At 45.6% G+C, this 27433-nt stretch overlaps 2 protein-coding genes across 8 annotated transcripts in view; one reads left to right on the forward strand and one right to left on the reverse strand.

Annotated features, from left to right (window-relative positions):
• Erich6b (glutamate rich 6B) overlaps positions 1–20432 on the forward strand; it is a 59276-nt gene extending 38844 nt beyond the window's left edge. For 3 of the 6 annotated variants that reach the window (XM_031362579.1, XM_031362578.1, XM_031362577.1), the window contains 8 exons: positions 2393–2529; positions 3558–3619; positions 6879–7030; positions 10620–10705; positions 10868–11020; positions 12738–12966; positions 15256–15417; positions 16402–16565. In XM_031362579.1, the coding sequence (XP_031218439.1) occupies positions 2393–2529; positions 3558–3619; positions 6879–7030; positions 10620–10705; positions 10868–11020; positions 12738–12966; positions 15256–15417; positions 16402–16470 (1050 nt within the window). In that variant the 3' untranslated portion in view covers positions 16471–16565. Of the gene's footprint in view, positions 1–2392; positions 2530–3557; positions 3620–6878; positions 7031–10619; positions 10706–10867; positions 11021–12737; positions 12967–15255; positions 15418–16401; positions 16566–20302 lie in introns of those variants that run through there. The other 3 variants (XM_031362581.1, XM_031362580.1, XM_031362582.1) reach the window with 3 other exon arrangements.
• Positions 20433–21044: 612 nt separating this feature from the next.
• The window catches only part of Cog3 (component of oligomeric golgi complex 3), a 53481-nt gene continuing 47092 nt past the window's right edge, over positions 21045–27433 (reverse strand). For both annotated transcript variants that reach the window (XM_031362779.1, XM_031362780.1), the window contains exons 22-23: positions 27051–27149; positions 21045–22714 (exon numbers count right to left, since the gene is read on the reverse strand). In XM_031362779.1, the coding sequence (XP_031218639.1) occupies positions 22685–22714; positions 27051–27149 (129 nt within the window). In that variant the 3' untranslated portion in view covers positions 21045–22684. The remainder of the gene's footprint in view (positions 22715–27050; positions 27150–27433) is intronic.

Below are 27433 nucleotides of genomic sequence, written 5' to 3' on the forward strand. Positions count from 1 at the left end.
ACTTACCTGAAGCAATGGTGTCTGCAGTGGGGGAATAGAGATACTCAGAGATGAGGACCAGGCAAGCCAGCCCCAAGCTGCCCCCTTAACCTAGAAATACCATGAGCCACAAGCTATACCCCTGTAACTGTCCTACATCAGCTAACTTTGAAAGGTTAAGGTTAGTCACTCACTCACTGTAGGAGGCTAACAAGTGAATGGTGTACAATCCAGTATCACATATTGAATAATATCAACCATAGTAACCTAAACTTGGAGATGAGCTGGGAACAGGTATGATCAATCCTAGCTCCCCTCCAGGAGGTCAACCTTTGTCATCTGTCAAAAGAGATATGAGAAAGAAACGCTATGAGGACATACCTGTGGGCCAGTCATAGTTAGCGGCATAGAATGGTCCCGTTTATGAACACATAAACAGCTAAGATTATCACAACTGCTATGGGTGTTTTTTGTCTGTTTTTTGTTTTGGTTTGGTTTGGTTTTTTTGAGACAGGGTTTCTCTGTGTAGCCCTGGCTGTCCTGGAACTCACTCTGTAGACCAGGAAGGCCTTGAACTCAGAAATCCACCTGCCTCTGCCTCCCAAGTGCTGAGACTAAAGGCATGCCTGGCTCACAACTGCTCTAGGTGTTACAGAGCCTTGGCACTGAGTAAGCCAGCCATCCCTGGGAGCTTGGTCATTTGTAGAATGCAGAAAGCTTGCTACATACTTCAAATGTGAAACCATGTTTATAGTCTAGAACTATCTTCACAGTCAAAACATGATTTTATGTTCCCAAAACATTTCTTAGCATATAAATACTAAATATGATTCTCCGGGGGGCGGGGCAGACAAGAGGAGGGTCTGATAGTAATGGGAGATGTCTTTCTTTTTTTTTTTTTTATTTATTCACTTTATATCCTGATCACTTCTTTCCCCCCACCCCCGCCACATCACCCACTTCCACAGTCCTTCCCCTATCCTCTCTTCTCCTCTGAGAGGGTGGAGGTAGCCCCTGGATATCACCCTACCCTGGCACATCAAGTCTCTGCAAGGCTAGGCGCATCCTCTCCCACTGAGGCCAGACAAAGCAGCCCAGCTAGAAGAACATATCCCATATGCAGGCAACAGCCTTTGGAATAGTCCCCATGCCAGTTATTCAGGACTCACATGAAGACCAAGCTGTACATCCGCTACATATGTGTGGGGAGACCTAGGTCCAGCCTGTGTAAGCTCTTTGGTTGGTGGTTCAGACCCTGAGAGCCCAAAAAGTCCAGGCTAGTTGACTCTGTTGGTCTTCCTGTAAAGTTCCTTATCCCCTTTGGAGCCCTCAGTCCTTTCCTCAACTCTTCCATAAGCGTCCCCAAGCTCCATCCACTGTTTAGCTGTGGGTGTCTGTATCTGTCGGCGGCTGGGTGGAGCCTCTCAGAGGACAGCCATGCTAGACTCCTGTCTGTAAGCATAACAGAGTAGCATTAATAACCAATGATTGGCACTTGCCCCTGCGATGAGTCTCAAGTTGGGCCAGTTATTGGTTGGCCATTCCCTCAGTCTCTCCTTCATCCCCCGTCCCTGCATGTCTCATAGACAGGATAAAATTTGGGTCAAAAGTTTGTGAGTGGGTTGGTGTCCCTATAGCTCCACTGGGGTTCCTGCCTGGCTCCAGGGGGTGGCTTCTTCAGGTTCATATCCCCAGTGCTGTGAGACTCGGCCAGGGTTACCCAGTAACAGGAGATTTATTTTCATCCTTTTGTAGTTTTATGTAGCATGTACTTGTGTGTGTGAGCATGTGTGTGAGTGCATTCATGCTACAACATGTATGTTGAAGTCAGAGGACATGTCTTCTTGTCGTTTCTTTATTGAAGCAGAGTCTCTCTTGCTTTTTTTTTTATATGTGTGTGTGTATAGTGCATATTATATAATTACACATTCATATATAATTAAGAATTGAACTCAGGACCTCTGTGTAGTCCGTGCTCTTAACCGCTGAGCCATCTCTCCAGCCTCCTCTCTTGCTGTTCTGCTGCCACTCTGCATCCTCCATGCTGTGGTCTCAAGCTTCTGGATAATTCTCCTGTCTCACCATATGAATGCTGGGATTACAGATGCATGCTACTACATCTGGCTTTTTACACAGGCTTTAGGAGTGAAACTGGGTCATTCAGCTCAGGTGGTCATCACCCTGGCTCTGAAAGATTTCTTTAAGAGAATCCTTCTAGCTCTTCTGCAGCTTCACACACACACACACACATACACACACACACACACACACACACACACACACACACAGAGTAGGCATTTCTTAGTCATATATAAAAATGTCACCTGGCCCAGCTGGAGTCAGAAAAGTTATTGACTGACAGAGCATCGTTGATCCTACTTCCGGGCCATTTCATTTTGTGATCCTTTTGTAGTCTCTCCCCAGCACCTATCAGTCTGTGTTCAGGGAGATCCTCCAGGAGTTAGCAATCCAGGACGAACTGGAAGATGACATGGAAATATCCCTGAGTAAGCTGATGGAAGATGAAAACAGGAAGAAACTGGGAGCCTTGTAAGTAACCGACCAGGGTGGTTCAGAAAGCCAGATGTGGAATGGGGCAAGGGTAAATACCACAACTTGGGGTGGAAACAAGAAGAAACTGGAAGAAACAGGAAGGTGAAAACAGGAAGAAAATGGGAGCCTTGTAAGTAACCGACCAGGGTGGTTCAGAAAGCCAGATGTGGAATGGGGCAAGGGTAAATACCACAACTTGGGGAAGAGAGCTGAACTAGGATCAGGCTGGAACCCTGAGTCAGGAAACAAGCCCAGGCCAAGTACAAGGACATGAACAACATGCACGAGTAGATGCACACAAGACCCAAAGTTCGAAAGGAAGGAAATCATATGGATGCAAAGCACAAAACGAGAACAAAGGCGAGCAATGTCTTCGCTTTGTGGATGCATGTAAAGGGCACTGACCACTGTGGGAGGTGGTGCTTGGTTGGACTTTCAAGATAAATCACGTTGGCTAAGCCTGCTTGAAATTTTCCTACCATAACTGATTTTCTGTCTGTCTCCCATGGATATCAGTGTCATATTTATTTGGTTGGATCTAGGGATCTGAATGGGTGCATCTTGTTGTTTTGAGCTCCAATGGGTTTCACGTAGCTCTGGCCAGTTCGTGGACAATGTTATTTTCTAAGCCATGTCCAGATGTAACCCCCCATGTGATTCAGGTAAGCCATAGAAAATATGGTTGCAGGAACTTAACTCATACAACTACTCTGGCAGCTGGACCTCCCTGTCTGCGCCTGGGCCCAAGACGACCCTCACTGGACTCATTCTGAAAGACTTGGGATCCATTCAAGTACACACCCTGATCAGTTACAAGCCACATAGGAAACATTGAGCAGATGTCATGTGCCATCCTTAATTCTTGAGAGCTCTGACCAAAAGGGGATCTGGGTCACACAGCAGAGCCCTCCGTCTCCATTTCCCTGATGTAAGACTCCATAGCCTCTCAGCCCACGGTGCCATGTAGTGTGAGATGCAAACACGAATTAAGCTTGACTTTTAAAGATGATTTGCATTCTCTTCAGGTTGAAGAAAAATTTTGAAAAATACAAAGAACCAATTATGTGGATTTTGAAACAATGTGAAGGTAAGAACCATTCTTCCAGTCTCCGCCTACGTCTGCTCTCTGCCCGCCTGCCTGCCTGCTTGCTTCCAGCTAGGTTTCTCCTCTCTAATACTACTATTCAGGACGCCCTGCCTAAGGGATGGTGCCACCCACAATGCCCTGTGTCTTCCTACATCAATTAACAATCAGGACAATACTCACAATCAAGACTGACTGGCCCACAGATAAGCCCACAGGTCACCCCGATCTAGATCATTTCTCATGAAGACTCTTTGCCCATGTAATCCTGAGTTGTGCCAAGTTTACAGTTAAAATGAACCAGTACAACTTGTAACTTGAAAACGAAATAATACAAGCTTAGGTTCACCATAATGTACCACCATCATGCCTGCCTACACCCTGTCTCTCTCTAGACACCTGAAAGCCTAACACGTGTGAGCCATCTATACAGAAAAGCAAGGGTCCTAATTGCAGAGCAGCTTCCCCTTTGTGGTTCTGATGTAGCCAGCTCTAAGAAAGCCTGCAGGCACCTTTGAGATGCTGCTCGCTTGCTTCCTGTGTTTGACCTATTGTGCTATATTCCAGATGGACTGCCCCACATCTCTGAACAGACTAATTTCCAAGCTAGGGTTGAGTGAACGCACTATCGTACAGAGAGCCACATCAAGAATGGCTCTGTGCATGTTTTAAAGCCCTGCTGACAGTGTCTTGAAATTCTTAGTAATCTCAGAACAAGGATCTTTGTGGTTTTATTTTGCATCATTAAATGAAATAGAATCTCCTTCCCAAAACCATCTTTTCCAAGAGGTGGTGGTGATAGCACACATCTTTAATCCTAGCACTCAGGAGCCAGAGGCAGGCAGATATCTGTGAGATCGAGACCAGCCTCGACTACAGAGTAAGTTCCAGAACAGACAGAGATACACGTCAAAATTCTGCCTTGAAAAACCAAAAAGGAGAGGAGAGGGGAGGAGGGAGGAGGAAGAGGAAGAGGAGGAGGGGGAGACAAACAAAAACATGGCACAACTTACATTATAAGCCATCAAGAAGCAAAGAAAGCTCTTGGTTTTCTTGTAGTACTGGGGCTTAACCCCAGGGTTTTGTGCATCTGGTGCTGAACTATACCCCCAGTCAATCTACAGAGCTGATGTTTCGCAGGGCGGCACCGTGCATGCACAGAGCTGACGTTCTGCAGGGCACCATGCGTGCACTGTTCCAGAGCAATGCATGGTTGGTATTATCATCAGAGTTGTGGTTTTTCTGTTTTAAGGAAACTGGGATTCAGACACCTTCACGTTCCTTGAGATTAAATTCTCCCTTCAGTCTCTTAGTTGTTCCCTCACATTATTTCCACATATTAATTTTTAAAAATTCTTCACTGGATCCCCATGGTCTCTAAGATAATGTCTCCACTCTTCATATAGCTTACAAGGTCCTCAACTTAGCCTCTCCTGATTGGGACACTCTTATCTCCAACATCCTGTGGCTCACTCCCTCCCTTCAACTAGGACCCTGTTTAAATGTTACCTTCTCAGAAATATCTTCCTCCACTACTCTTTACAAAGCAGTATTTGCACATACCACTAGGCATCCATCTTTCTCCACACAGTAGTTCTTCATAGTACTTCTAACCATCTGGCACATTACGAGGGACAACAGGGACAGTAGCCCCCTAGATGCTTAGACCAGTCCTTTTGCACTGGGAATGTTTACTGAGAACACAAGCAAACTAATGGCCCAGCAGTGCCTGCCTCTACCAAGTCTCTACTAACTCATTCCCACTCAAACCTTCAGCCACCCGATAGCTATGCTAGAACCCCATCATACATTATAGCATGTCTTCCTGAAAAAGTCACTTGGGCTCAAAAGCCTAGATTACTTCCTCCTGTGAACTCCCATGGCGGCCTCTACTGGTCCCTAATGGTGGACTCCTAGGACTTGCTTTACTGACCTCCCCTGACCCAGGTGCCAAGTAAGCCAGGCTCCTTATCACCACCAAGAGCATCATGGGAGATGTCACAGACAGTGGGTCCTCACTGCGGTCTCTAGTACTGTGTTCAACTCACCACGAAGCATGGGAAGGGGAGCTGGCCCCTGCAGCTCTGCTGTTATAAAAACAGACAAAATGATTAACGTAGAAATGTGTTTCCATGAAAACCAAGCTAACAAACATACTTTCAATATAATGTGAATCAAACATACAAAAGATCTGGAGTCCAGGTAGGATATTTTTAAAGATTATATGATTCTGCATGCTATCTATTTAGAAACTGCCAAAACTGAATAGTAAGAAATAAAACTATGGAGCTGGCGGTGTGGCTCAGTTGGCAGAGTGCTTGTCTTATATGTACCAAGTCCTGGGTTCAAACCCTAACACTGCATAAACCAGGAGCTAAAGCATGTGCCTGTAATTCTAGTGCTCCAGAGATAGAATCAGGGGGATCAGGAGATCAATGCCAGCTTGATCTACATACGATCCTATCTTGATAAATGAATAAATAATTGAAAACCGTGAATGCAGTTTAAGTATAAATGATCACAGAGCCCCAGTCATCAGACCTCAAAAGAATGGCCTTTTCCAAGCTGGGCGGTGGTGGTGCATGCCTTTAATCCCAGCACTTGGGAGGCAGAGGCAGGTGGATCTCTGAGTTCGAGGCCAGCCTGGTCTACAGAGTGAGTTCCAGGACAGCCAGGGCAACACAGAGAAACCCTGTCTCAGGGAAAAAAAAGAAAGAGAAAGAAAGGAAGGCTTTTTCCTACATCTTAAATAACACATCAACATTTATATTTTACATTAAAATAACATGTCCAAGGTACATTTCCTTTTGTGTATGTGTGTGTGTGTGTGTGTGTGTGTGTGTGTGTGTGTGTGTGTGTAAAAGTTAGCCCTTGAGTTAGCCTGTGTTTTCATTAGCAACCATGCATTGCGCTGAGAGCTGTGCTTGTGCTCTTAGTGAGCACACAGCCACACCCCTACATTCTCAAGGCTGTGCTGGCCACGGTTCACCTCTACCTCTCATCCAGTGCCGGGCTGGCACACATCAGGCACATAATGATATTTGTTGAATGAATTAACAAGAAACACATCTGGAAGTTCAGCCCCCTCTTTTCCATTTCCAAAGGCCTTGCTCCCCCGGCACCCCTCCCCCTTATCTGGAAACTGGCTGAGCCCTCAAAACCCTGTAGCACCTTGGCAGATGGAGTGTAGCTTAATTCCCCACCATTCACAACCGGTGCAGTCGCCCTACTGAAAGCAGTTGTCATCACCCATTGAAAACAGCTATGGAGATTATCCCAGAGCAGACCATCACCATCACATACCTAATATCAACTCTGCAACAGCCAGAGAAGCCTGAGGAAAAGGTATTCGTAAGCCATCCCTCTCTCTCGAGATTACATCTAGACCACAGATGGGCACAGGCAAGGATGAAGGTAAAGATGGCAGTGTGTTGGTGAGTTCACTGTGGGGGTGGGTTCATGCTTTGGTTTTGGGTCAGGTGAGGCGCACACATTATCAGATCGCCATCAAGGCCAATATATGAAATGGACAGCAACAAGAAAAGTGTTCTCAGTATGTCAAGTCACAGTTGCCTGTGTGGGTTGTTGGAACGTTGACTAGGGTTTTAGTTGGCATAGTTGAGTCTTCTCCCTATAGGGCCCATATTAAGTAATGTGAGGGAACGGAATAAAGACACATCGCAGGGCTGGAATAGTAGAGATGTAGGGCTCTTCCAGGCGACCTGAGTTCAATTCCCATTACCCGTATCAAGCAACTCACAACTGCCTGTAACTCCAGCTCTGGGTATCTGACACCTCTGGCCTTGTTAGGCAACCACACATATGGCATTCACACACACTTTAAATAAATAATCTTTAATAATTAACTACATATTATTAATAGTTTCCTTGGTGATAAGTTAGAATTGATATTTTGAAAATCAGTTGCACATGTGACTAGATACATAAACTATAGGACAAGTATAGATTGGAGCTAGAAGGCTGAGGCAGGAGGATCATCTGTAAGAAATCAGCCTGGTTTATATATCAAGACCTGATGGAAAGAATGAGAGGCAATGGAAGGAAAAGAGGGAGGGAAAGATGGAAGAAAGGAAAGATGAAAAGGAGAGATGAAGGAAGAGAGGAGAGAGGAGGGAAAGATGGAGAGAGCACTGGGAGAAAGCAGAGTAAAGGACTGAAAGGAGGGATGTTCCTGTCTCTCGAAGGCAAATGGGAAAGGTTATTGGACCAAGCATCATGTAAGCAAAAGCATGACTGGAGTAGGGACAGTGTGTGGGGGGAGGGGATTCTCGGGAGTGGGGGGTGAAGGCAGTACAGCAAATGTAGTGCAAACAAGCACAAAGGCCCTGCATCATTTCTCCGGGACATCTGTAAATCAGAGAGACACAAACACCAAATCTGCTCTGATCATTTCCGGCCACCAGGCTGAAATACTGAGAGATCTTTAACTTAGGAAACAGGAAGGTTTCTTTTGATTCATGGTCTCTGAGGTCTCAGTTCCTGGTTGCTTGGCCCTGTGTCCCCAGGCCTGTGGCGAGAATGAATGGCACAGTGGAAAGTTTGTAGCTGAGCAAAGCTTCAACTGCACAGTGAGCAGGAAGCAGAAATGCCAAGGAAAGGTCTCAATTTGACCTCCAAGGTCCTGAGTCCCATGAACAACTTCTTCCAATTAAGTCCACACCTCCAAAAGCTTACACCAGTGCCACTGGGGACCACACCTTCACTGTTTAAGCTTTCTGAGGGAGGAAGATCCAAACCTTAGCATCCACTAATCCACAGAGCCACTTTCTCCAGGACACTAAGGCATTGGTAGTCAGGACAATGTTCAGTAGCTACAGAAAGTTAAACAGCTTAACAAACGCTTGCTCACATTACATCCATTTACTTCAATCTCGAAGGTCTTTTAAGTAGTTTTCCTATGAGATGGATCTCAGAGATCTCCGCTCTTCTGTCAGAATTCTTTGTCATCCCAGAGTTCTGGGTAGAATTGCCTGGACAGAATTCACAAAGCTAGAAGCCACATTTAAACTCAATGAGGACAACACCCATGAGCACCAACTTAGCTGCAAGGGAGCTGGGTAAGAGTCTCCAGCTGTTGTGTCCAGGGAGGGATAGCATCAGTTTGCCCTCAGAGGAAATTCAACTAGCCGTGTTCAGACAATTGCAGTGGCTTTGTTTTCAGTGAGGTAGGATAGATTCGGAAACCAGCACTGTCCACCATAGTGGATCTTCTGGTCTCCATACATGCTCAGCACCCTCCACCTCTCTGTCCTATGAAGGGAAATCGAGGCAACTGAACCCAGCTAAACTCCTGCAAACAGAGGGAAGGGCCAGCCAAGTCACACAGATCATGGTAAGGGTTAGAAGCCTCACTAGATTTTGGCTCAATCACGTCCCACCCTCCACCTCCACCCCCATCCCTGCCCTCCCTCACTTCCAATAAACTAAAGGAAACATTCTCCAATGAGCCTCGTCAATTCTACCAGAGACACAAAGCTTTTCTAAACACCTGTGGGACATCTGTGACGATGCGGCACACAACAGCCTACTAAACAAACCTCAGCAAACATCATTTAAGATATGTCCTCATTCCCCAGAGCGTTTTAATTAGTAACAACGATAGTGTCACCAAAGGTACCATAACCATTGCCAAATATCAGCACACTTACATCAGTCTGATGTCAAAGAAGAAATCATATTGGTCCTTGAAAATATTAAGAATGAACGAAAGACAAAAATAAGATGGTTTCACTCCCAGGAAACAGCTAAAACAATATGAGACCTTGCTGTTTTATCTACTTGTAAAATGCAGGGAGAAGTGGGAATCATGAAGAAGAAAGGTGAAAATCCAAAGAGTAAATTAGCATCCAGAGCTAGGAAAGAGACTTACAAGACAGAAAAAAAATAGAATAAATAAAACATAAACCAGTCTGCAGAAAAACTAGTAAAGCAAGCAGGCTTCCTGGCAAGTCTGATCTAGGGGGGGGGGGGGAAGCATTTTTAAGTTATAAATATGAAGAAGGAAGACATATGAACAGAGGAAGCCAAGATTTTTTTAACACCATATGCAAGCTTTGTATGGCAATAAATCAAAGTTTTACATAAAATGATAATTTCCTAGAAAAATATAATTTACTAAAATGAAATCAAGAACAAGGCTCTGAAAACCTAAATTTACCAGTGTTATGTGTAGAGCAGCCTTTCCGTAAAATGACATGTTAAGGTCCTGACCTCCAGTGCCATGGAGTGTGGCCTCATCTGGAAAGAGCATTCCTAGGGATGTAGTTAGTCAAAGACGAAGGAATTCTGGAGGAGGGAATGGTAAGACAGGACCCTACCCAATGTCAAGCCATCCGAGGACATCAATTACCACAGGGAAACAGAGGCAGAGCCTGGGGGATGTGTGCCAGCGGTGGCGGTCTATCACCAAGCACTTAGGGGGAAACAGGAGCCACTTTACTCCCAGGCTTGAGAGACCTAGCGCAGTCCTCACTTCACTTCACCCGTTGCCTCTGCCATAGTGAGAATATACTTCTTCGTTTGAGATTATTAATGTGTATGAGTGGTTCACTTGCATGTACATGTGTGTACCATGTGCGTGTCTAATGCCTCTGGAGGTTAAAAGAGGGCATAGGACCCCCTAGAACTGGAGTTACAATTAGTTGTGAGCCATCGTGTGGGTGCTGGCAATAGACCTGGCCCTCTGCAAAAGCAACTGGTACCCTTGACTTCTAAGACACCCCTCCAGCCCTGAGAATACAGTTCTTTAGAACGAGATGGCCTAGTGAGTAAAATAACAGTTTCTATCTACTTGTGCATGCCCTAGCCGCACACACATGTACCATGGATCCAGTTCAGCCTTCTCATATGAACGAGTAAACTGAGTTGGTAGGAGTCATAGGCCGGGCAGCATGTGGGTGCTCAGGAGTGGAGGACGCTAAGGTCCCACCTGTCTTGGAAAGACAGATGTCACCTACCTGCTTTCCGTGTCTCTTCTTCCCAGGTACATCAAAGTGATGGGAAACTGGCTGCCTACCACAGTGGGAAGAGCTTCCATGTTTTCTTTCCTAATGGCACAGGCCAGATATAGTATCCACTGAGGAAGAGGGATGTTCATATCGACGCCTAAAATGTTTGTGATTCTGGCCTAGGGTGTGGGTTTTGACTGAGGACTGTGTCCTCTTCGGGGTCTAACCTTTCTGTGGGAAGGGGCTGTCTCAAGAAACGTAGGATGTCTTAACCAGCTCGCAGCTATCCATCAGGGAACCTGGCTCTGCTCATCTCCTGCGAAGGAGTCGAAAAACTTACTTACATTGTTCTGGAAGACTCTGTCCGTAAAAACATCCGAGGCCTTGTTACCAACTCTGGCCATGCCACCTTCTACAATGAGGATGGAGGGATCTGGTAAGTTTGGGTCTTCGGACCCAACACCTGAAGCACATGGAAACTCATGCTGGGAACATGAGAAGGGGCACCCACAAAGGACTAGTGCAGACCCTGTCCTCAGAGAAGGTGCCGTAGCATTCCCCAGTGTAAAAGAGCAATCAATCACGGTTTCTGAGACCACAGGCCACTGGCTTCAGCTCCAAACACCTCCCCAAAGCCCAACCTTGTGAGATCTGACCCAGAAGGCCCTGGGTCCCACTATTCCAGAAGCCTCGGAGTGGGGCTTTAAAGACACACACACCGTATAAAGAAATCAAGAGTCAAAAGGCGTATTCTAAATATTTCATTAAAATCAAACTTGTTTCTTAAGTCTCTAGTTCTGGTAATGGAGAAAGCTTTCCCTTGACAGTTCAAGATAACTAGGCCCCCTCAAACCATCCCTCACCCTTCCCAGTACTTCCTGTTCCAGATGAACTGGCTACCGTGTGGGAGACGCATATTAGCTTGGGTTAGTTGACTTATTTTCATCAAAACCAAATTCACTTTTAATGCTGAAAAGTCTCCTCTCATCCACTTTGCCTTGGCTTTCAGACATCATTTCTGGGCTGGCTCCTTTACTCTGAGTACTATCCACTCTCCCCTGAAGGTCGTGTGTGTAGAACGTGCTGTCTGCAGTCACACCCCAGATTCAGGAAGCATGTGGCCTTGAGGCCAGAAATGCAGTTAATGATCACAATTCTTGTCTGATGACATACAGTAGGGTCTCTCCTCTCTAAAGTTTCAAATCCAGACGAGAACTTGGAGAAATGTAGAATCTGGCCACTGTAGGTGAACAAACTTGGACTCAAAAGGAGACAGTCACTTGCCCTGAGTTGCGCATAAAATTAGAGGCACTGGATCTTAGGACATTTACTCTCCTGGATATAAAAGGTCTAAAAGCCATCAAATAGCAGCTAAAGTCCCAAGGTCTGTCAACAACCAAAGGGCAGGGAGATAGATGGTCAGAGCAGAGGTGAGAGCTGACTCCATCCCAAGGATTCTACCCTTTGGGTCTTAGATCCACAGGGAAGAGAAGAACACAGCAAAGCTCTGGAGAGAGCATAGGAGCAAGGAGAGAGGCACAGGAGAGGAGGTTGTGCTGTGTGAGGCTAAGGGAGGCCATGACTGAGTCTGAAGACAAACCCGGGCTTGGGTGGACACTCTTTGTTGGAACCTCTCTATCCTACTATCTTACAGTTACTATTGCTTCATTGACCAAAAAAGCAAGTTGGAGAGCAAAGTGTTTATTAGGCTTACACTGCCACAGCACTGTTTATCACGGAAGCAAGTCAGGACAGGAACTCAAACAGGAAAGGAACCTGGAGACTGGTGCTAATGAAAAGGCCGTGGAGGGATGCTGTAACTAGGTTTCTCCTCACAGCTTGCTCAGCCTGCTGTCCTATGAAACCCAGGACCTCTAGCCCAGGGATGACACCATCTGCAATGGGCTGGGCCCTCCTCCATCAATCACTCATTAAGAAAATGCCCAAAGTTGGATCTTATGGAGGCATTGTCTTAATTTCTTAACTCTTCCTCTTAGCTTGTGACTTTAGCTTGTGTCATGTTGACTTAGCAGTCCCGCCAAAACTTTGTGGGTCCAGGAGGAGAATGGGAAGTGGGAGGGTCAGAGGGGACCAGAAGGGCTGTAGCCTGGCCCCGGCACAGTTGTGTCTGACACATCTCCTCCTCCTCCTAGGTTGAGCCTGAGCAAACTCCTGGGCTATTATTTCCCCAAAGGCAAGCGGCAGAAGGCCTGGAACTGGTGGGACCTGAGCTTGCACGTGCATGCACCCCCCTTCATGTGCATCACTTTGAAACTCAACAAGTACATCCGTGTGCAAATAAGGAGCCAGGACAAGGTCATCTTCTGCTTCCTGGCTCCCAAACAGAGGCAGATTTGTTTAAACATGGGCACCAAGTTCAAGGTAAATCTTTACTCCCCTAACCAAAAAAAAAATCAGACAAAGGGAATATAAGAAGGGAGTGGGTGGAATGTTGCCCCAAGGACCCACTCTATGTGACCTACTTCCCCCAGCTAAGCTGCACCTCCCGCTTTCCATCATCCCCAACAATAATGTCATCATATTCAGAATCCATCCAGGGCTTAACCCACATCTAAAAACACTGCCACACATAGAAGTGTGCTTCAGTAATCTCCAAGAGGATTCTCACTCCAGTCAAGACCAACAATTGTCTTGGTTAGAGTTTCTGTTGCTGGAACAGGACACCATGACCAAAGCAAGTTGAGGAGGAAAGGGTTGGTTCATTCGGCTTACCCTTCCACATCACTATTGATCACCAAAGGAAGTCAGGACAGGAACTCAAACAGGGCAGAAACATGGAGGCCAGAGCTGATGCAGAGGCCATGGAGGGGTGCTGCTGGCTCCCTCTCCATATAGAAGCCAGGACCACCAGCCCAGGGATGGCACCATCCACAAAGAACTGGGCACTCCCCACCAATCACTAATTAAGAAAATGTTCTACAGGCTTGGCCTACAACCTATTCAAGTAGAGGCAGTTTTCTCAACTGGGGTCCCTCCTCTCAGATGACTTTAGCCTATGTTGACACAGAACTACCCAGCACAGCAATCAAAGTTAACCACTGTCTTAGAATTTTTATTGCTGTGAAAAGATCCCATGAACACCGCAACTCTTCTTTTTTTTTTTTTTAATTTAGAAATTTATTCTGTTTAAGCCACAAGCTTTATATAGCTTTAGTTTAAAAATAAAATAAAACAAGTGAAACCAAGACACTGTCCAGGCCCTTCCAGCCCGCCAAATACACGAGCTCTTCGGTTGTGGGTACCAATTGGAAGAGTAAGGAAAAACATGAAAAAGAGCCAGGTTCCATAAAACAAATTTATATAACTGAAAGGTCTGTCCTGGGTCTAGTAAGTCGTCTGTACAAAAGAGGAAGAAAGGGGGAGGAAGGAAACAAAGCAACACAGCCCGAAGGAGAAAACCCAGAGTTCCAAATCAGCTTAGGAGCTGTCCCCCAGGGCAGCCCCGCAGCTCTGGAACTGGGGTCCTGCCACACAGCAGACTCCACAGGCAACAGAGTGAACACTCACTCACTCAGTCACTCAAACCTTTGTGGTACTTCACCAGTGGTCTCATTTCTGGGCAAGCTTACAAACCTTTGCAAGGTTAGAAAGATAATTTTTGTGGGTGCTAAGATTCAAGAGAAAAGGAAGGAAAACGAAGGAAAAAAAAACGCAAACCAACCTCTGGGGAGAGGCAAGAGCATTTAAAAGAACCACAAGATTTTTTTTTTTTTAATAAGATTTATTTGTTTGCACTGTCAGTGTCTGCAGACACAACACCAGAAGGGGTCATCAGATCCCATTACAGATGGTTGTGAGCCACCATGTGGTTTCTGGGAATTGAACTTAGGACCTCTGGAAGAGCAGTCAGTGCTCTTATACTGCAACTCTTAAAAACAAAAACATTTTGTGGAGACTGGCTTCGCACTTCAGAGGTTTAGTCCACTGTAGTTGTGGCAAGAAGCACTCAGGCAGACATGAAGCTGGAGGAGCCAAGAGTTCTACATCAAGATTGGCATGCAGCAGGAAGAGAGCAAGCCACTAGGCCCGGCTTGAACATCTGAAACCTCAAAGCCCACTCTCAGTGACACACTTCCTCCAACAAGGCCACACCTCTCCCAACAAGGCCACACTTCCTAATAGTGCCACTTCCTGTGAGCCTGTGGGGGCCATTTTCATTCAAACCACCACCTCAACCATATTGCCTTTCTTCTCCTCACTTGCATTGGTGTAGCCTGCTAGCACCTCAGGCTTGCACACCAGGGAAACCAATGCCCCAGAGAGCTTAGCCCTGTCAGAAGTCAAGGCAAAAGGCAAGGTCCTTCCTGAATTTAGTAGTCACACACACACACACACACACACACACACACACACACACACATACACACACACACACACACACACACATACACACACGAAAATGGCACAGACCAGCAGACCCAAGGGCTGGCTCACCTCTAGCTTTGCTGAAAAGCAGTAGCAGAGTACATCGGCAGATCGTGTGGCCCTAGGAGAAGGTCAGGCTGTAGGTAGCAGAGCTGGTGGATCAGATCTGCCCTCGGGGGTGAGGTTCTAGAGACATTCATCATGGCCACGGTGGGGCTAAGCCACGGGTGGGACACGGCCTCGGAGCAGTGCTGATCCTCACCCAGCCTCTCACTTGTCCCACAGCTTATTAACCCAAATGTGCATCAAGCCTTGATGCAGAAGGTGGTCCTGGAGACAGACCCCCGCCCAACATCATGGAAGATCCACTTCCTTCTGGAAAAAATCACTAGGAGTCTGAGTTTCCTGACGCTGTCTGATTTGGAAGACTTCATAGCAGTGGCCCAGGTGGTGCTCAGTGGTCTCAGCGCCAAGGAATCTCAAACCTGGTCTTAGGGCAGCCACCATATTATCGCAGGCCTCCACTGCATGTCTTGGGAAAGGAGAAACCTCAAGGCAGGGCGCATACAAAGGCTTTGAGAGTCAGCTTGTGGTCCAGATGTGTTGTAGCTCCTTTCTTAGGGGTAAAGAATAGGGTTTGTGAGGGGGTCTTAAACTAAATCTGAGGCTGGCCACTGAGAAGGCTTAGTGGTTATCCCTGACCTAACCACTTAGAGACACGTTATCATCTCAGTAAGTAATCCTAGCCGACATTTGTCTGTCCCCTTGCTCTCATCCTTGTAGTACTGAGATTCTTTTACGACTGTCAGTACCAGTACTTGGCTTTTACTCAAGACATAGACCACCAACTCTGTCCTTCTTTATCTGTGTGTTTCTAGGCAAGCAGCCTAGATGCCTCCATTTTGCCATCTGTAAAATGGGCCTAGACATGGTTCCTGCCATGACAGAGTCAAGAGTATTGAATTCCTTCATGCAGGTTGTATCTTTAAACAGTGAACCCATATGGCGAGCATCACTGAAGTTACTAGTTGCTTGGCCCCTCCACAAATGTGCATCCTGTCCCTAAGTTAAGGCTGGGAGTCTGCATTTGCTTTGGTTTACAGGATCAGTCCCATCCTCTGTTCTAGGTCTTTTTTGTCATTATTCTAACTACCATTTACCAAGCCTGAGCCATGAGCTAGTGTGGCCTTGTGCCAAGGGTTGTTCAAGCTCCATCTCATGGGGCTCTGTGACACAGGTAGTATTTTTCTTGAAGACACAGAGTCCAATAGAGGCACAATGACCTCCTTTACATCCTATAAGCTACCTGTCTACTGAGTGACATCACTTTTATGACTACATAGTTATTATCTGTATGAATCCCCACCTCAGAGTATCTCCAAACCTCAAGATTACCCCCAAACCCTTTGGCTCTCATCCACTTTGTCACAGGACTCACACCTATCACAGTTCATCCTGGCGCCCTCTGGAAGACTGTCTCAGCCACTAAGCTGCTGCTGACATTGTACAAGTCACATCTGAAGAACAGAACACTCATGCCAGGCTGGGGTTGAAATAGAAAACCCTCGCTCGAGGACCCCACTGTTTCTGCACTGCCTTCAACACTCAGGGACGCACATTTGTGGAGGGGCCAAGCAACTAGTAACTTCAGTGATGCTTGCCATATGGCTTCACTGTTTAAAGATACAACCTGCATGAAGGAATTCAACACTGACTCTATCACAGACGGCCAATTGTCCACCCAGCTCTGTCATGCCAAGGTAAACCTAGAAACCCAGCACCAGCCTGCACTTAGGCCCCTAAGCCGGAAACTGAACGAAGGCCCAAAGGACCCAAGGTTCACTCCTCAGATAGCTGGGGTTCTTTGGGTCACTAGTAACAATCATCAACTCACTAGCCGGAACAAAGCAGTAAATGTGTGATCACTCAGACAAAGAAGTGGCAGGTGATGACCTCTGGATCAGAGCCCAGGAGGCCCCATCCTGGGATGCCCAGCTTGTCCTAGAGAGACTGTATACATCCCAGTTGATAGGTGTCTGTCTCCTGAGCACTCTTGAAGCTCCTAGTGGTCTCCCATTCACCCTTATTTCATTGGATGCTCTTGGTCCGATCCAGTGTGGCACAGGATGGAGTTATGTAGTAAACAAAGCTCCATGATAAGCTAAGCATTGGGCAGAGTAGTTTGTAGTTCAGGAGCTGAGCTTGGTGCCCACCCCTGCCACAAGATGCCTTTTATTTAGACATGGGGTACCCATTTTTCCCAGGATATCCCTAACCCCAGCCTCCACCAAAAAAACCCAACCCCTTCTCAGCCCAGCCGGAGAGTTAGCCATTCTCTAGTGTGAACAGCGACACCCAAGTGACATCTGTGGCCTACTCCCCTAATAATTTCCCAATGGCTGCCACTCACCCTCACCAAATGCCACCAACCCCAAACCATCACCTGGGCAGCTGAAGCATAGTTAGAGAGGAGGCTCTCAGAGGTGCCATACTGTCACTTCTGTGGGACTACAGAATCAGAACACTGTAGCAAGGTAATAAGCTGGGACAAATGTGGCACTGGGTTGTCATCCCCCTGCACATCATCAAAGGCTTAGTGACTTTGTGATGCTACATCTATGCTCCATGTATGTAGAATCCCAGGTCCCCAGGCAGGGGTGCTATTGGAAGGCAGTGGAATTTTTCAAAAGTGGGACCCAGTACAAGGAAGTTGGGTAACTGGGGTGTGTCCTCTGAAGACCCTGGCTGCTCCTCTTCCTTCCTTGATGTATAAAATGAGCAGCTTGCTTTGCTCCATCATTCATGACCCACCATAACAACTCAGCCCCCACAGCCCCAAAGACACGGGACCAGGCAAGCATGAGCTGAAGCTGGGAACCAAAAGAACTCCTCCTTTTATATTGGACCCCACACAGTTGCCAGGACATCCTAAAGCCATCCATGCGTGCCTCTGTCCCTGATGAAAATGAGGGGTACAGATGGAGCCATTACCACCACTCACGCTACTGCTGTAGATCACCCTGACAACTTGTTCTGTTGAGGAAGGGGGTACTTGCTTTGTTTGTGATGGCCAAGTACCTGTCTGCCTTGACAAACATTTCATGCATTTGGGGAGACCATATATACTCTAACTTTAGAGTATCTAATTTGCTAATGGAAAAACTCAGGAAAATTCAGACTTTGGTTCATGTAAGCCAGCTAGCTTCTTAAACAAAACCCTGAAAGGGTTGGAGGAGTTGATGAGGAAGGTCAAATCACTAGGAACTGAAGAGGGGCAGGGGAGGTAGGGTACGGGGCTTACCTGGCAAACATGAGGAGCCGAGTTCAGATCTCCAGCACTCAAATAAATGCTGAGCAACTCCAAGCCCAGCCCTCAGGAGGCAGGGAGGGGATTCCTTAGGCAAGCTGGTGGCTAGACGTCCCACATCAGGGAGCTCTGAGTTAAAGTAGGAGACCTTACCTCGACCTATAAGATGGACAGTGACTGAGGAAGTATCAAGTGTGGGCCTCCACACACACATGCAAGCATGTGCACACACATGCATGTGTACTGCACCACACACGGGCATGCACAAACAGTGGAGGGTGGACTGAAGAGGCGTGACCTATAAAAACAAACTCTGAAAAGTCTGTAAGGTAACAGAGGGACAATAAGAGGACATAAAACATATTAGAAACTGAATTTGTTTTTTAGATGTGATACCACTACTGAGACTTGCAAAAGAATATTATTCTTTTAAGAGACTGACGCTAAAATATTTACGAGCAAGATGTTTTAAGTACAACTTGAAAACATTTCCGTAAAGAACTGTGTGGGACTACACACCAATTAAAACTCAATTGTGTAAAAGAGCTCAATCTGACATGAAAAATTATCTTAAGATAGACACAGAAAAATCTGGAAATTCAATGGCAAAACACGTAATGGTTGGCTTTGGGGTTAAGAGCTCATTCATGAGCCTCTCATGTTTTGTACAGAATTCAAACACCACAGCTGACTGGTAGTGAACATATCTACATAACTGGAATTCTTTTTCTACTTTGTATTTCTAAAGGGGGACTGACATTTGTCAGCCAACTGTAACAGCTGTCACTGCACTGGTTTCTACCGGCCCTATGCTTTTCAGAAGGGTTCCCATTGTGGCAAGGTGTGGTAGCACACAGAGCCAGTAACCCCGCCTCTGCCTGAGCTGAGGCAGGGTGGTCGCTGAGCTGAAGGCCAGTCTAAGCCACACAGTGACACCCTGTCTCTATCAAAAACAAAAGAGAAACTAGAAAATAGGAAGTACCCCGGAGCAGAGCGGGTGAAAATCAAATCCCTCTGTCCTGAATAGGTCTATCCTTTAACCCTGTAAGACAAAGGTTTGGCAAACAGGTCATGATCTACAGGTTGAAAAATCACTGCTTTTCGGGCGGTGGTGGCGCACGCCTTTAATCCCAGCACTTGGGAGGCAGAGGCAGGCGGATTTCTGAGTTCGAGGCCAACCTGGTCTACAGAGTGAGTTCCAGGACAGCCAAGGCTACAAGAAAAACCCTGTCTCGAAAAAACAAAAACAAAAAGAAAAGAAAATCACTGCTTTTAACAACAGCCCCTTTTAAAAGATCGACTGTAGGCTCTATTTATAAGGCACTAGCAGAGGAGAATGTAAAGATCTGAGGTGATTAGACCAGAGGGGAAATACAAACTCGTTTGTATTATTACAGCACTACTTAATTTCAATGAAAGCCTCTGTGCTGACAGTACTGGGAAATTGACTTTGATAGTTTAAAGGGAAAAACCTCTCTATTTTAGCTTGGAACTGAACCATCTCCTAAATGTCCATGAGTTAGACTTGTTCTCCAGCCCATGTTGCTACTCAAAGGCAGTGCCCTGTTTGTTGGAGGTGGGCCTTTGAGGGAGTTATAATATCCACAAACCCTTGTGTTCCTTATCTGGTTCCCAGCCGTGCAGGAGACAGCTTTGCTGTACCATTCTTCCCACACCCATGGCCTGCAACTTTACCACAGGCCCCAAAGCACAGGGGACCATAATGTACATTATAATGGTAAATTGTCCTGAGTCATGCAAGTCCCCAGGGCTCTGTCCTGGGTTAGGCTGTCCAGTCAGGTTGTTCCCTCTAGCTCTGTGACCAGGACAGGGAAAAACAAGCCGGTGAAGCATTTCTGGCAGAGGTAGGTTACTATTGTTTGTCCCATGTTAAAAATGTCTACATGGGAAGGGAAGCTAAAAGCTCACCCATGAGAAGGAAGTTCAGATTAGCATCTTTTACTTGATTTCTGCTCAGTGCTGGAATCCCAATTGATGATGTTTTCTTTGTTTGTTCTCAATCAGGGTGATCCAATTTGTTCTAGATATTATGACTGACTGATTTGACGATGTTTTATCGAAGGCTTCTGATCTGCTACTTGCCACTTACTCTATGTGTGTTTGCTATAGAATTAATAAACTTGCTCACTCAAAACCAAGAATGGCTATGATAGGTTATTCTCCAGACTACAAATCAGAGATAGTCTCCAATCAATTAATTGAGAGCCCAAACAAGCTTGTAAGTTGATTACCTTAGGTATTCATCGCAGTAACAGAAAATTAACACCCTTTTAACTAGTGAAGCACCAAAATATCCCAAAAGCTAGAGGTGGTGGCACACATCTCCCAGCATTTGGGAGGCGGAAGCAAGCAGACCTGAGTTTGAGGCCAGCCTTGTCTACAAAGCAAGTTCTAGGACTGTCAGAGCTACACAAAGAAATCTTGTCTCAAAAAAACTAAAAAGAAACAGACACAGAGAGAGAGAGAGACAGACAGAGAGAGAAGATATCAAAAATGTCCTTTTTACAATTAATTATAACACAATAAAGCAAGGGAAAGCTAAGATTAGCCAAGTGTTCTGATGTCAAAATCCTGGTTACAGTAAACACCAGCGCTTGCAAGACGTCATCACTAAGCAGAACTGGATAGAGGAGCTCAGGTACTAGCTCTTGTAAGTACTCAACCTGCCTACAACTTGTCCCAGTAAAGTTCTCGATTAAAATACTTTTAAAGAATCCACAGACATAACAAACACATGGCAGCAAAGTAGGAAGCAAAGATCTTTATTTTTTTAAAAAATTTATTTATTAAAAACAGCAATTTCTAGCTAAATAATATAAAGCATTTTAAATTAATTATTTCAAAGTATGTACACTCTGTATAAGTAAACACATGAAACTGTACAGATTTAAACAAATATTCATTCAGCAAACAGATCAGTACCACCCTCCAGCAGTTGGTAAGGTATGTGAGTGTTTTCAGAAACAAAAAACAGAAGCACAACAAGAGTCCCCAAACAAGTCCTGCTCTGTACATCAGACTGCTGAACCATAGCGCTGTACAATGGGTATGTCCTCATTTCTTTGGAAAGGCTATCTGAACACCCAATGTACATATAATACACAGAACTGGATATTACAGTTTATCACATAAGACGTATTTAAAATAGCAAGTACAATCTTCCTAACCCATTCATTTCGTAGCAAAGAAAAAATATGGACCCTCTTTCTTACTTTTGAGTTTCCCAAAATACAGAGTAATATGCTCTACCAAGCAACAGCCACCACCAGTTTAAACTGGCCTGAGAAACAAGGGGCCTGCTGCATCGGGATGGGTCACCCATGTGCACACTGTGCAAGAGGCTGCTCCTGTCCCTCCGCCTGCACCATGAGGTCACTGCCCTCTTCAGAGCCCTCAGCTACATTTACTGTAACACCAGGGTCAAAGCCAACCCAATCCCAAATTCAAGGGAATTTATAGGAAAGCCCACAGACGCTCACAGTCCTTTGACGTTTGACTGGTGTCATATTTAAGGTACAGGCAGTGTTTGCCATGCTTAGGTGATCGGCTATGGCAGGACTGGGGACACCAGAAGGCTAGTGTCTAGTATAACATAGGCAGCCAAAGAGTATTCACTTTATAAAGAACGACCACTCCATCCATGAGACCCACTCCCCATGGGCGGCCTCCTCTCCAGGCTGTGCCAGGCTAAAACACCTTCACTGGTAACTCCCACTCACACACTGGTGCTGGTACTGTGAAGATCCCCATCACCAAGACACACCTATCTATGAGGAGGATGCAGCTCAAGGAGAGAGTCTTATAGGCGGCCTTGGCTTCTTGCACCTGCCTCTGCCTCGTTTGTATCAGCCCACAGAAAGATGACAGCCGGGGTCCAGTAAGACGCCTTCTTCTTGGCAGCAGCCATTCTATACCAACTCAACCTCGACCCAGCAGGAGAAACACTGCGTCAGGACACACAAGTAAGAGTTCCCCAAGCAACAGCATCCGTGTGTGGAATGCATGGTGGGTAAATGCCTTGCAGCGTCCACCGGAGCGCCTATGACCTAGCAGCTTTCCAGTTGGCTGAGTTCCTATGAAGTGCATTACACTATTTACTACTGTAACCTACTTTATTGCACAATCTGTGTGAAGGAACATTTCACTGTGGATCGTGGCTCCCTGTCACACCTCTCTATTGCTAGAGACCAGTTCAGTGAGGCAGCTACCCCTGCTGTCAATCTTTGGCATTTTGATCTTCTGCTTCACCCAGGTTTCCTTCTGCAGGCAGCACATCCGTGTTCCTCGGGAGCCGTCCCACATAGGGGTCTTGGGCATCCTGCAGGCTGCAGGACTCCTCAGGCCTCTCCCATGGGACAGACGGCTGACACTCATAGTCCACTGGGACTACTTAGAAACTGACAGCAGGAGGTTCAGCTGAAAAGCAACATGGAGACTGGGTTAGTTACACTGTGGACTTTCACTCTCAGAAATCTCCAGTCTCAAAACCATGAGGGGAAAAAAAGGCCGACATGTTTACAGCCACTGGAGGTCCTGCAGGGAGCTGCACTCCACTGCCAAATCCAAGCCTCAAGTCATTCAGAGTACAATGATGGTGATGACAAAGCAATAATCAAATAATACATAAACAAATGTACCATACTATCCAGGTCATCCTTTTCTACCCAGTATTTTGGAAAGCACCATTGTAAGCGGAATTCTTTAAATGATCATTTTGTTTTGTTTGTTTATTTAAGGTATAGCCCAGGCTAGCCCTAATCTCAGCATCCCCATCTCAGCTTCCTTAGTACTGGAATGTAAATGGCATTTTATTTTGTTTGTCTTTTTTTTTTTAAGATGGAGACATGTAGTTTAGGTTAGGCGTAAACTCATCATATAGCTGAAGGCAACATTTACTTTCTGATCTTCCCTCTCCCAGGTGCTCAAGTTACAGGCATGCACTAGGCAGGTTGCAGTTTACGGAGAACAAGAGATTGAACCCAAGGCCTTCTGCATTTGAAGAAAGCACTCTACAAAATGAGCTTCACCAGGCCTCACGGACTTTGTAAATGCCCAGCTAGGCAGGTTTTGGCTTATGAACTAACTTTCTTTTTTTTGGAGTGTGAATCATACTTGTCATGGAGGCAATGTGCCAATGGGTAACGGAGGCCTGTGGTGAGCAGCAACTCCCCTTCCACACACAACAGCTGCTCTGGCCTTAGTCACCTCCTCTTCTCTGACTGTGCTTCCAGGAGAGAGGAGACAAATCCACTGCCACTCCTGCTGGGAACACAAACCCTAAAGCAGCTGTGGAGAAGAACCACCCCGTAGCCAGTCTTTAGCTCGCCTCTGCAAACTACAGCAAGGGTAGCCCAGGAGGCTTCCCTCCGCACTCAGGAGCACCAAGCAAGCATCGCTTCCTCTCAGAAAGGACTCAGGGAAGCTAAAGTGAGAAGTTAAAACCAAGAGAAGTCAGGAATGGGGTAGAGAATGCAAAGGGGTTTCTTCCACCATTCCTACATCTTATCTGAAATGTTCCCCAAAGGCCCATGTGTTCAAAGCTTGGTCCCAGGCCCTCTGTTCTGAAGTGGTGGGACTTACAAAGTGTGGGGCCCAGAGGGAAACCTGCCCCTTCCTCTTCCTTTTCCATTACTGGCCACAGCAAGAGCAGCTCAACTACACCGCATGCTTCCACCACAGCTGCACCAAATGTCCAAAAGCAATGAAGCCAACCAACCATGGGCTGGAACCCACAAACTACGGCAAGCACGCTTTCCTTTGTCAATGTGCCGATGGCTGACCACACTGACTCTGGTGATCCAGCTTCCCCACACCTATTTCCATGCACTCAACAATGACTACAGAACACACACAAGTAGAGAGCTCTGATTCAGATTCTTAACCACTACAGTTAACTGAGCCCTCATCCTCAAAGCTCTCACACCCTCCCCCAACATGACTACTACTTTCACTCAGAAACAGGAAGTAGTACTGGGCTGAGCACCTCCAGGAGCCCCATCAGCGCAGTACCCCACATCTGTGCCACCCACTCAGACTTCCCTTAACACAGCTGAGCTTCCTTGACATCTACGACTATGAGCAATACTACTCAGACTGCTTCTGAGACACAGTCTCTACGTAACATGCCCTAGACAGCTCTGGGAAACAGAATAGGAACTCTACATGTACCATGTTCTATAACCTGACCTGGAAACCACAAGGTATTTTATATAATTCAAAGGCAGAATTAAGGCTCAGCAGGCTAAAAGGTACCTGTCCTCAAACCTGATAACAGAGGTTTGATCCCAGAGACCACACAATAAAAGATAAACTTGCCTAAGTTGTTCTCTGACCTCCATATACATGCTGTGACACACATACAACACACACTAAATAAATGTAATAAGGGCTGAAGAGATGGCTCAGCAGTTAAGAGCACCGACTGCTCTTCCGAAGGTCATAAGTTCGGATCCCAGCAACCACATGGTGGCTCTCAACCATCTGTAATGAGATCTGACGCCCTCTTCTGGTGTGTCTGAAGACAGCTACAGTGTACTTACATATATTAAATAAGTAAATCTTTAAAAATAAATAAATAAATGTAATAAAAATATTATAAAAATAAGCAAACAAAGGGGGAAATTTTCTAACTACTGAAGTCTAACTATGTTTGGTGGTATACTCACACAGAAAATGGTCACCTCAAATGAATTATTTTTTAAAACATTTAGAGGCTAGAGAGAAGACTCAATGGCTAATAACATAGATTGCTCTTCTAGAAGACCTGAGTTCTATTCCTAGCACCCACATTAGGTGGTTCACAACAACTATAACTCCAGCTTCAAGAGATCTAACACCTATGGCCTCTATAGGCACTCATGTACAAATGTGTACACACACGTACACACATGCGCGCGCGCGCACACACACACACACACACACACACACACACACAATTTTAAACAATTTTTAAAAGTTTAAAAAATTTAGCTTGGCAGTGGTGGCACATGCCTTTAATCCCAGCACTTGGAAAGCAGAAGCAGGAAGATTCTGAGTTCAAGGTCAGCCTGGTCTACAGAGTGAGTTCCTGGACAGCCACGGCTACACAGAGAAACCCTGTCTCAAAACTGTAGAACACTAGAAGAAGAAGCATTCTAAAATCTTTTTCCAGTATGACTATAACTATTCACACATACACAGCTATAAGAAAGGAAGGGAGGAAAAGAGAGGAGGGAGGGAGGGCAAAAGGGAGGGAGGGAAAGAGGGAGGGAAGAATAGACAGATTAGAGAGATGGCTCAGTGGCTAAGCATACTTATAGACAACCCAAGTTCAGTTCCCAGCACCCACATCCTGCAGCTTACAACACCACTCCAGCTCCAGCAGATCTGATCACCTTTTTCTGGCCTCCATAGTCACCTACACATACCCACACAGAGACCCAGTCATATATAAATAATGTAAAATTTTTAAAAATTAAATCTAAGAAAAAAAACGTTAAAAAACACATGCTGCAACATGGGCCAGTCCTGAAGGCATCCTGAGTGACAGGCACCAGTTAGGAAAGACAACATGTGACACCACACAATGAGATGCCCAGAATATGCAAATCCATAAAGACTAAGGGGAGACTGAGGGAGGGAGGTGAGCTGGAGACTCTGTTAACTGTGAGGGGTTCTTTTAAGGAGTAAAGAAAATGTTACAGAATCAGATGCTGGGGATGGCTGCACCATTCTGTAAATACACTACAAACTACTGAACTCTACATTTTGGCAGAACTGGGTCTATGAATTGTGTCCCACTAAAGAAGAGCACAATTCTCCCTACAGCTCTCTCCCATTACAGTAATATCCCTAAAATTATCTGCACATGTAGTCTCGTGTCTGCTCCTCCCATCTGCACTCACATTTCACTAAGGCTCAACAACCTGACCCCCTCCCAAGATGCTCTAGGCCTAAAGGCAAAAAATAAGTTATTCTCCAAACTACCAGGCCATTCCTAATAAAAACCTCCTGAATTAAACAATGAAATGAATGTCAACATAAACTGGCTCTCTAGTTTAGGTTTTGAAATTTAGAAAGGATAAACACATAAGTCCAGCATTGACTTGAATTCCTAAAATAACTCCCACTTCAGGCTCTATGTGTTGGCCTGTGTTTGAACAGCTGACTTATAGACACCTACATACACACCCACACAGAAACCCAGACATATACAAATAATGTAAAGTTTTTAAAAATTAAATCTAAGGAAAAAAAACGTTAAAAAACATATGCTGCAACATGGGCAAGCCCTGGAGGCATCCTGAGTGACAGGCACCAGTTAGGAAAGACATGTGACACCACACAATGATGTGTGCAAGACTTTCACAGACAGGTCAGCCATTACCAGGGTGAAGTAAACAAGCAACTGAACCACTAAAAGCACCCTACAGTTAGAGGCAACAACTCAAAGTTTGAATTCTTACTCATTAAAATAAAACAATATAAGCCGGGCGGTGGTGGCGCACGCCTTTAATCCCAGCACTTGGGAGGCAGAAGCAGGCAGATTTCTGAGTTCGAGGCCAGCCTGGTCTACAGAGTGAGTTCCAGGACAGCCAAGGCTACCCAGAGAAACCCTGTCTAGAAAATCCAAAAAAAAAGAAAAGAAAAGAAAAGAAAAGAAGAGAAAAGAAAACAATGTGTTAAAACTAGAAACATGTTTGTTTAAACATACTATCTGCTCAAGTAAAATCAACAAGGCCCTAAGGCTGCCAGGCCTTCAGTCTGTGGATACCTGTTCCATAGACGGACAAGCAATGATCTGCACATCTTCAGGACTGAACTCTTCCTTTAGCAGAGCATGGAACTTCTGGAAGACTTGCTGGATGTTATTCTTAGAAAGGAGGAGAGATCATATCAGACAACCCAGGGATGTATGCACACGCTATAAACAAGAAACACTAAGAGTGTTAAATCTTCATGGTTCTTACCAAAATGAGTAGAGGAAATATATTTTTATGAGATTACCAAAGACGTATAATTTGTACTTTAATATTTTACATGCTAGCACAACCTGATGAAGACTTATTGGATAATTCCTGGAAACATTAAACTCTCATATATCTTAACCCCCACCCCCGAGAATAATAAGTCTTCAGCAATTTCTTACACAAAAAA

Source organism: Mastomys coucha, unplaced genomic scaffold (genome assembly GCF_008632895.1).
Source record: "Mastomys coucha isolate ucsf_1 unplaced genomic scaffold, UCSF_Mcou_1 pScaffold9, whole genome shotgun sequence".
Taxonomy (NCBI): Eukaryota; Metazoa; Chordata; class Mammalia; order Rodentia; family Muridae; genus Mastomys; species Mastomys coucha.